The sequence below is a fragment of the Mirounga angustirostris genome, unplaced genomic scaffold, assembly GCF_029215605.1.
Source record: "Mirounga angustirostris isolate CCGP_5_RB_7025 unplaced genomic scaffold, mMirAng1.0.hap1 SCAF_15, whole genome shotgun sequence".
NCBI lineage: Eukaryota > Metazoa > Chordata > Mammalia > Carnivora > Phocidae > Mirounga > Mirounga angustirostris.
Window position 1 is genome coordinate 87913715 of NW_026991723.1, and position 10249 is coordinate 87923963.

At 45.9% G+C, this 10249-nt stretch overlaps 1 protein-coding gene across 10 annotated transcripts in view; it reads right to left on the reverse strand.

Moving 5' to 3' along the window:
- Positions 1-9820, reverse strand: part of FNBP1 (formin binding protein 1) — a 140865-nt gene extending 131045 nt beyond the window's left edge. For 4 of the 10 annotated variants that reach the window (XM_045883337.3, XM_045883340.3, XM_054509462.2 and 1 more), the window contains exon 1: positions 9582-9819. In XM_045883337.3, the coding sequence (XP_045739293.1) occupies positions 9582-9605 (24 nt within the window). In that variant the 5' untranslated portion in view covers positions 9606-9819. Of the gene's footprint in view, positions 1-9581 lie in introns of all 10 variants that reach the window. The other 6 variants (XM_045883336.3, XM_054509461.2, XM_045883334.3 and 3 more) reach the window with 2 other exon arrangements.
- Positions 9821-10249: the final 429 nt, after the last annotated feature.

The following is a 10249-nucleotide window of genomic DNA, read 5'->3' on the forward strand; positions in this document are numbered from 1 at the left end:
CACTAATAAGTGTTAGGTTAGGCAAGGAGCACAGCCCAAGCTGGGCCCTGCTGGGCTTTCTCTCTCACCTGGCAACGCCCACACCATTTTCCCAAGGACCTGTTGGGTGTTTTAATGCATTTCAGGAACCTGCTCTCAGTTTTGGTCGTGCAAACAAAAGTATAAAGGGAATAGATCCCTTTAAAGGTGCCACGTTTTCTTTTGCTGTAGGTAGTAGGGGAAATGTTTTTGTTTCTTAGTCCCCAAGAACCAAAACTTTGAAGGTGCTGCATGGGACAGCCAGAGCACCCCCAAATGGTCAATATCTAGAACCTCTTCATTCTTTCCCAATTTAATAAAAAAAAGTACTTTTCCACAACAACAACAAAAATACTTTACAGCAAGACATACTTTCGCAACACAACAAAATCAGAAACTTGACCTTACTCGTAATACCTTTACAAATTAATTTCTCTAGGGGCGCCTGGGTGGCTCAGTCATTAAGCATCTGCCTTCGGCTCAGGTCATGATCCTGGGGCCCTGGGATCGAGCCACATCGGGCTCCCTGCTTGGCGGGAGGCCTGCTTCTCCCTCTCCCCCTGCTTGTGTTCCCTCTCTCTGTCAAATAAGTAAATAAAATGTTAAAAACAACAACAAATTAATTTCTCTAAACTGGAAAGGAAAAACAGTAACTTTGGATTTGAAAGAATGAGTGAATCACTAGACACACACAGAAGACACCTGCTAGAATATATGCTTCATTCATAACAGTTTCCACTGCAGTAGTCAGCCCTGTGAGTCACTGGTTCTCAATGCTTCTCAATATGAGTAACAGCAAAGGTTTTAGAAAGCAAAACTGACATCACTGATGGAGAAATATGAGTGAGTGATGGGTAGAAAAGGGCTTGCAAGCTACGAATACAGAAGATGCACTTTTCAAACTACATTTGTCTAGTGTCAGGAAAAACAAAACAAAACAAAACAAAAAACAAAACACAACACAACCAACCCAAAACCCGTAGCACGAGTGCTAGCATTCGTTGTTTGATGAGTCTGGTCAGTAGCTTCACTGCTCTGAGACTCATTTATAAAATGGAGAAAACTATTAAACTCACATGGTCCTTGTTAGCCTATGAAAGGATACATTTAAATCCTCTAATAAATGTGCACTGGGCACTTAACAATTGGGTTCTCTCCTGTTTTCATATTTTAAGAGATGGGCAGAAGAATTTTGGTTTTCTGCCTGATTCCTCAGAAAAGTGAGGTGGCCCTGAGTGGCTCGGTTGGTTAAGCACCAGACTCTTGATTTTGGCTCAGGTCATGCATGATCTCAGGGTCAGCTCTGCAATGGGCATGGAGCCTGCTTAAGATTCTCTCTCTTCCTCTACCCCCCGTTCTCTAAAAATAAATAAATAAATAATAAAAGATACATTAGAAAAGTGAGGTAGCAGGTTAGCATTACAACACGTGGTGGAGAAAACCAAGGGCTCTAAATACACCATGTGGAGCCAAAAAGATGAGACAAAAACGCCAACATATTGACTACCTTCAAGCTGGATGATGAGTATATAAGGGCTCGTAATATTACTTAATGTAAGTATGTTTGAAAATGTCCATAATAAAAAGTTCAAACAACAACAATATTTTTGAAGGTATTAAAACTTAGAAATATTTATTTTTTAAATTTATTTAAATTTATTTTTTATTAAGTAATCTCTATGCCCAACGTGGGGCTCAACTAACGACCCTGAGATCAAGAGTCGCACACCCCACCAACTGAGCCGGTCAGGGGCCCCTGAACTTAAAAAAATGTTGAAGTCTGAGGGAGAGGGCTCTTACATCCCAGAGATGTGGAATTGAATCTCTACTTCCTGCTCTGTGAACTTGGCCAAGCTACTTTGCCCTCCTGAGCTTCAATTTCCTCTCTTATAAAAGGGGACGTTAACGGTGTGGCTGTAGTCAGTGCAGAGATGTGCCTCTCAGGTCCCCCTTCCAGAAAGAACTCGTTGCCCAGCTGCAAGGAATATAGTTAGCAGACTCTAGGGTCTGCCTTATCTTGTGAGCCAAGGTCATGGTCTTCTTGTGGCAAACACCAACCAAAGACTGAGAAAGATGGAGGCCAAGGTCACACGGTTCTTGGGGCGGCCCTTGGCCAATGAACGTGCAAGGCACAGCAGCGGCCTGGCCATTTCTGTCCAACGTAAGATTCCTTGAACAGGTAATCTTTGTGCTGGAGCTGGTAGAGACTTTCTCAGGCTGCATCCTAGTCCTGTGGCTCCCTCTCCCAATCACACTTCCTTTCTCTTCTCGTCACAGGTGTGTATCACTTCCCAATAAAACCTTGCACTCCTAATTCCTTCTCAGCATCTTCTTCCCAGATGCTGGCATGAATGGTACTAACCCCACTGGATCCTTGGGAAGAATAAATGAGATGATGGTTGGAAAATACTTTGTACAGCACACGGGACATGATAAGCTCTCAATAATCTCAACGTGGATGATAACTACTCAACAGTGTGTACAGCGATAAGGCATGGTGCATGTGAAAATATTACAAGAACTATAGAGTTTATGCAATTTAGAAGCTATTTCTACTTTTATAACCCATAAAGAGGGCAGAGAAGTACAAATGGGGACTGTACCTGCTGAACTTTATACCCTAAAATCACAGATGTTACTCTAAGAGTTAATTCTTTGTAAAATCTTCATTCTAATTACTAGACTGGCATGTTCTATATTTCAAAAAACACACAATATAGCTATTGTGATATTGTAGCTTAAATGTGAACAGGTATTATAACTTTTGCAACAAGAAATTGGAAGTTTCATCTTTTTGTTGTTGGGGAGGTGGTGGTTTAAATCTATTTCTAGTATGGAACAACTGAAGTTGTTTAAGCTTTCCATAAATTTAACACAGAATTTACAAATCAGATGAGATTTATGAGTTAAAAGTTGGCCCAATGGGCGCCTGAGTGGCTCAGTTGGTTGAGCGACTGCCTTGGGCTCAGGTCATGATCCTGGAGTCCCTGGATGGAGTCCCGCATCCGGCTCCCTGCTTGGCAGGGAGTCTGCTTCTCCCTCTGACCCTACCCCCCCCCCTCATGTGCTCTCTCTCTCATTCTCTCTCAAATAAATAAATAAAAAATCTTAAAAAAAAAAAAAAGTTGGCCCAATGGGAAGACCATGATTAATCAATATTAAAAACTTGTATACTCTCAAAAAAAAAAAAAAAACCCACAACTTGTATACTCTCAACTAACTCTCTAATATAATATACATATTTGGCCTTTTATGATTTTAACATTTTTTAAAAGATTTTATTTTTAAGTAATCTCTACACCCAACATGGGGCTTGAACTCATGACTCCAAGATCAAGAGTCATATGTTCTACTGACTGAGCTAGCCAGATGCCCCAGATTTTAACATTTTTTAACTAGATGCATTACTAGCCTGAAATTAGTATGAGTATATATTACTAAAAAAGGAAACAAATACTTCACTATAAACACTAATTCTAGAAGATTTTACACCCACATTCTAAAATCTAATTAGTTTAATTTCCCAGGGCATTCATGTATTCTTGGTAGCTTGCAATTTTTAAGTGTCAAAATAAAGCCTTGTTTTTAAATGTGGGTGGTGTTGATGAAACAAGTATGAGTAATACTTGCAGGAAACACAATATTAGCTTTAGCTAGGAAGTGGATGATACTTGAATAGTCCTCCAAAGAGCATTTTCCGTGTTGCACCGATGTAAAGCAAGAGTTATAATGTGGTCACCCAGTAAGCCCGGACATTTACAAAACTCCATTATAGTGCCTGAAATACAGTGTTACTGACCAAAAATGCAGTTTACACAAATTTTCAGGATTATGTCTAGAGTATAAAGTGAAGGCAACAAGCTGATGAGTGAATCAAGACTTCCAGGCCTCCCATGTTTTGCTTGATATCTACTAACCAGAAAAGGTGGTGCAAAGCCTATTTTAATGGCAAGGCAGGGATGACAGAATTAAACTGCACTTAGCCTATCTTCTGAGGCAATTCTGCTCCACTCACCACAGATCTGGCAGGAATGAATGTCTCCCCTGTTGGTCTTGCTATGTTTTATCCCAAATGGAAATCTCTGAATTGTTAAAAACAAAAAGCAGAAGAGCTATGAGCTGTGAATCCTGCCCTACATTTAGCATTCTACAGTAAGAAGAGGTAATCATTCTCCCAAACCTGGAACTATTAAGTTAATTACTCCAAGATTAAGAAAGAATCAGTAATCCTAGTTTACAATTTTTTTTTAAAGATTTTATTTATTTTTGACAGAGAGAGAGTGTACAAGCAGGGGAAGCAACAGGCAGAGGGAGAGGGGGAAGCAGGCTTCCCACGGAGCAGGGAGCCCGATGTGGGGCTCGATCCCAGGACCCTGGGATCATGACCTGAGCCGAAGGCAGACGCTTAACGACTGAGCCACCCAGGCACCCCCTTAGTTTACAATTTTAACTCACTGTAAAGTGTTCTTATATCAAACATACCCATACATAGCCAGCATAAGCAACGTGAACGGCAAAGGAGATAAATCTTCAAGCCTTACTTTAAAAGTAAAAAAGGGGCCTAGACTGTGCATATTTGTGGGCGGGGGTATATGGGAAATCTCTGTACCTTCCACTCAATTTTGCTGTGAAACTAAAATGGCTCTAAAAAATAAAGTCTAGAAAAAAAAAACGGTGCCTAGAGTTATCAAAAATGTTTACAACTGCCAAGGGGCAGAAAGGTGTTAAAATTACCCTCCCATTACTTTAAAAAAGCAAATGTTAAAACAAAAGGGAAAAAAGGATCCATTCATTTATTCAATAAATATTTACTGAACTCCTACTATGAGTCAGGCATTGTTCTCAGTAGAGTTGGTAAATAACTCTTCCACTGCTACCTCTAAAAAGGGCTCACCTCAATCAATATCACCATATTCAACATACTGTGGAATGTACATTGCATGCCTGGCATTGTCCTGGACACTCAGGTTAGAAAATGTCTCTGCTTGCTTTCTTGCTTTTGATATTTTGGGCTACTCAGTTTCTTATTGGCACCAAAGTAAAGCAATGAAGATGTCAGAGAGGACATGGGGAGACCACAAAACTAGGTGCTGTCACTTGGTCATTTGTTAGCGGCAAAGATTAGAATAATTATAAGGAAAGCTAAAATTTCCAGTGGGTTTATTTATTCTTCACGTTAATGAGCATGTGAATAAAAAGCTGAAGTGAAACCTCGGTAACTTGTCACTTCCCTCTACTAAGTAAGTAACAAAAAACATTCAAATGTAAGAAATTCTTGCTCGGCCATTTCTCCAATGACCACTCACAATTTCAACAAGTCAGCACAATCAATTTATACTATTAACATTACCTTTTGTAACAAAGGCTTGAGTAAATGCATTTTGGTTAATCTTAGAAACATAAATCTCTCTTTTGACTCTGATTTTGCAGACTAGAGTTAAAACCTACTTTATATGCTTTCACCAAAATAAGTAGATATCCTTCAGTGTATATAACATGAGTTAGATCAGTATATTGCACACAGTAGTTGTTCAATAAAAAAATTAAGAATTGATTAAGAGGGAATAATATGCAGGGCATGGGTTGCGGGGGGAGCCCGGCTGGCTCAGCCAGTAGAGCATGCAACTATTGATCTCGGGTTGTGAATTCGAGCCCCATGTGTAATGTGGAGTTAACTTAAAATTAAAAATTAAAGGGGCGCCTGGGTGGCTCAGTCGTTGAGCGTCTGCCTTCGGCTTGGGTCATGATCTCGGGGTCCTGGGATCGAGCCCCGCGTCCGGCTCCCTGCTCAGCGGGAAGCCTGCTTCTCCCTCTCCCACTCCCCCTGCTTGTGTTCCTTCTCTTGCTTTGTCTCTCTCTGTCAAATAAATAAATAAAATCTTTTAAAAAAAATTAAAAAATTAAAAAAAAACACACAAAAAAGTAAAAACAAAAGGGACTAGTATTAAGAGTTGTACAGAAACTATTTAATTATATCCTAATCACTTTAAAACAGCCATTTATACTTTGTTATGACTTTCTGATACAAAAATAGAAAGCCTCCATTAAAATACAAACTAATCCAATAAAGTTATTACGAATTATGGTTTTGAGTTCATTTTTATAGTGGTATTAACTTCCTGACATTTCATGATTTCTCCAAGTTTCCTGGAATATGAAAGTTTACCCCTATAGAGATGTTTAAAAAAAAAAGGAGAGAAAGGTTTTACTTCACCTAAGGAGGACGTGCCTTAAGAGCAGGCCTTATGTGTAAAGCGCCCATTAGAAACCCGTAGGTTTTAAAAGCCTGTGCAGATCTTGACTAAAGTCGTAAAATATGTGTAAAACCTGGTGGTATTTGTGAAGGTCTATGAAAGCTGCAACCACCTGTTACAAACAACTCATGCCCATCCAAACCATAGCGCTGCCTCCCTCCACCTAGAAACATAATTCTACCCACTTAGGATTTTGCACCCCATCGTTATCTCCTTACCCGCGTGCAAGAGTCCAAGCCACCATTCAAGGAAAACCCTCAATGACTGCTCTGCATTGGGCTGTCCAGCGCTGCCCAACACAGTACTTCACCCAGTCTCTTACCACTGAAGGACTGGAAGCTTCTTTTTCAGAATCCTTCATTATTCCAATTAAAAAAAAAAAAATCTCAAATACTAATAAAATAAAGCGGCAGAAAAGAGACATTTTGTTGCCCTTATGCTTCCTGGCATTTCACCTTAAAACTCAAATACTGTACCTCTTTTATTAGTGCAAATAATGTGTTTATTCCTTTCCCCCTATTAAACCATAAGCCACTTAAGCCCAAAAGCCCATACTCCAGTGAAATGCTTTTTTTCCGTGACTCCTCACTGACATATATTTGCATATATAAGACTCTAACTGACGTGTTCTTTCTTGGAAACTTACCAAGTGAAAAAATTTTCAAGTAGTACACACACCCCGCCTTAAAAATCTTTTCCACTTACTTTTATTGTAAAAAATTCCAAGCATACACAGTAGAAAGAATAGCATCATGAGCCCTGTTATGCTGATCACCTAGCTTCAACAATTACCAACTCGTGACCACTCCTGTTTTGCCAACATCCCCACCCCAATTTATTTTGAACCAAATCAAGACTTCCTATCATATATTATAGATATTCCAGTTCCTATTTATTTTCAACAACATTGTCTTTGCTTTCCCTCCCACCCCTCCACCCCCTAAAAGAAGTGTACAGAATAATGCAGGTGATTGGACCTACTCTACCATTTTCTTCTCAAAGCTACCTTCTCTTTCCTGATCACCTTTTATGTCATTCACTAACATCACTGAAATGTCCACCTTGTGTTCAGTCCCTTCGACCCTGCCTATTGCACTTAAAAAATATTGCCTTTTGGGAGCCTGGGTGGCTCAGTTGGTTAAGCGACTGCCTTCGGCTCAGGTCATGATCCTGGAGTCCCTGGATCGAGTCCCACATCAGGCTCCCTGCTCGGCAGGGACTGCTTCTCCCTCTGACCCTCCTGACCCTCCCCCCTCTCATGTGCTCTCTCTCTCTCAAATAAATAAATAAAATCTTAAAAAAAAAATATTGCCTTTTTTCCTCCACAATCCCTTTCTCTTGCTTGAACAAGCAAAAAGAAATTGTGCCAGGATTTCTCTTATCTTGATAAAATTTACTTCGGATTTGTTCGCCCACCCCAGATAAGCTAAAAGGAGCCCAAGGGAGTGGAGAAGGAATGGAAGAGGAAAAACACACTGCATTTAAAATGATAAATTTTGCTTAAGGAGGTAGGTACAAATATTTAAAACCATCAGTTATTTTAAAATTTGTATTTGTAAACATCACCTGAAATCTTGAGTCCCTTTAGACAGAGAGTGTTTATAAAATCAATCACTGTAATTTAAGGGAGCTATTGCCTTCAGGATTTTGGTGTCAAAGACAGTAGCTGTTTCTGAGCCTAAGAAACGGTTATGTAAAAACAATTAAAGCCAAAAAAAAAAAAAGATTAAGGGAGGATGCGCTGTTTCTATCGCTGCTCTAACCTTGTTTTATTTTGACGTGAGATTTCTCGGCCTCAACTCAGACAGCAACCACCCCCCCACACACACTTTCTCCTCCACACCCTTTACAAATGGAATTCCGAAAGGAGGCACTTTCCGAGTTCATCATGGGAAATGGCTCATCTTGAGAACATTTCAGTGCAATGATTGAGATTTCATCCACTCCTCCCCCACCACCCCGGCACTGCACTGCCTATCCCTTGCCCAGTGATTTCCCGGGGAATCCAGAGAAAGGCAGAGAAACAAGCCCTACGCCACCAGCCACAGCCTCTCCTCCCCAGGGATGGCTTGTGCACTGCCTCGGCATCCCCTGGTCGCCCGGCTCCGGGGAGACAGCTTCCAGCAAGAGGTTTCAGACACCGCGCTGCCTGTTTACCCATCCGCAGCCCTAGGTTAAGGATCTCAGAGGGCTCCCCTCGCCGCCAACCTTCCCCATTTAAGACTGTTTCCTCTGAGCAGTTAAAGAATTCTTTCTCCCGCGAATGCCTCCTTCTGAACGTGGTCACACAAGATCTCCCTCTAACTCCGATTACTTTCCCCTCCAGGCCAAACGCCGCAGTCCCCACCGCAAATCCAGGATCTGAGCTGCTTCTTTAGAACTGCAAGTGCGCCCCGCGCCGCCACAGGTCAAAAGTCCTCGCCTCTAGAGGGAAGACACCACTTCTCGCCCCTGTACCCCCAAACCCAAGACCTGAGACCCGGCCCGGCCGAGGCCGCCCCGCCCCCGAGAGGAGCGCCAGATCGGCCCGCACCTCCACGGGGAGAACAGCCCTAGGCACTCGCGGCTGGGGAGCCCGAACAGATAACGCAGCCCGGAAAATCTGAGGGCCTCCACGCCCCCCTCGAAGCTGGTCAGCCGCGCGTCGGTTACTCGCCCCGAGGGATTAAGGTTGCTCTTTCCACACACCACACTGGCCTCGGGGCGCCGGGGAGAGGGAGGCCGGCCCGCGCCCCCTGCCCAGGCCGCCCGGGGGACCCGGATCCGCGCCCCCTGCTCCGTCCGCAGGGGGACTCAGATCCGCACCTCCTGCCCAGACCGCCGTGGGGGGGAGCCCGGACCCCTACCCAAGCACCGGCGTGGGGGGACACGGGTCCGTGCCCCATACCCGGGCCGCCGGAGTACCTAGATCGGCACCCCCTGCTCAGGCCGCCGGGGAGGGGGGACTCAGATCGGCACCCCCTGCTCAGGCCGCCGGGGGGGACTCAGATCCGCGCCCCCAGCTCAGGCCGCCGAGGGGCCCCAGATCTGCGCCCCCTCCTCAGGCCGCCGGGGAGACCCGGATCCGTCCCCCTCCTCCTTCCCACACCAGTTCCCCTCGCCTCGAAAGGGCGAATCTGGCTTGCACCTCTTGCTCGGGCCGAGGCCGACGAGGGGCACCCAGCCCCGCGTCTCCTCCGCAGGCCGCGGGGACCCCTACCAGCGCGCCATCGCCTCCACCGAGGCAGCCCGGCCCGCGCCCCCTGCCCAGGCGCGCCAGGCACCTTCCCCCCCACTCCCCCAGCCCGGCGGGCCCGGCCCCTCACTCACCCAGAGCTCGGTGCCCCAGCTCATGGTGCAGGGGGCGGGAAGGGGCGCGCCGCGCGGCAGGCGCGGCTCTCCGGTCCCCCTCCCCGGCGATTCCCTTCGCCCCTTGAGATCCCCGCAATCGAGGAAAGCCCGGTGCGCGCGCGGCCGCCGCCTCCTCCGGCTCGCCGCTCCTCGCCTTGGGTCTCCTCAGCAATTCCTCCTCCCCGTCGCTCCTCAGCAAAATGGCCCGAGGAAGCAGCCGCCGCGGTCGCCGCAGCGCCCGCCAGCCCGCCCCACACCCGGAGAGCGAGAGGAGGGGGAAGCGAGGGAGGGGCGGCGGGAGGGGGCGGGGCCGCGCCGGGGGCGGGGCTGGCCTGACAGCTCGCGCACGCGCGCGCCCCGCCCCCGGCCCCGGCCCCGCCCCCGGCCCCGGCCCCCCCTCCTCCTGGGCGCCCTCGGGCCGACCCGCACCGCCCGGGGCTCCTGAAGGACGCAGAGGGAGGCGGGAGGGCGGCCGGGACCGGGAACCGGGAGGACTCTCCCCGCCGACTTCTTTATTATTAGCGACCACACTCTCTGCTCTTAGAACAACCTCTCGCCTTTGAACGAAGCCGGCCCCTGTTATTACCGGTGCTCCACCTCGCCAAGCACCAATTTGGACTTAAGGACAATACTTCTCCTTGGCAGCC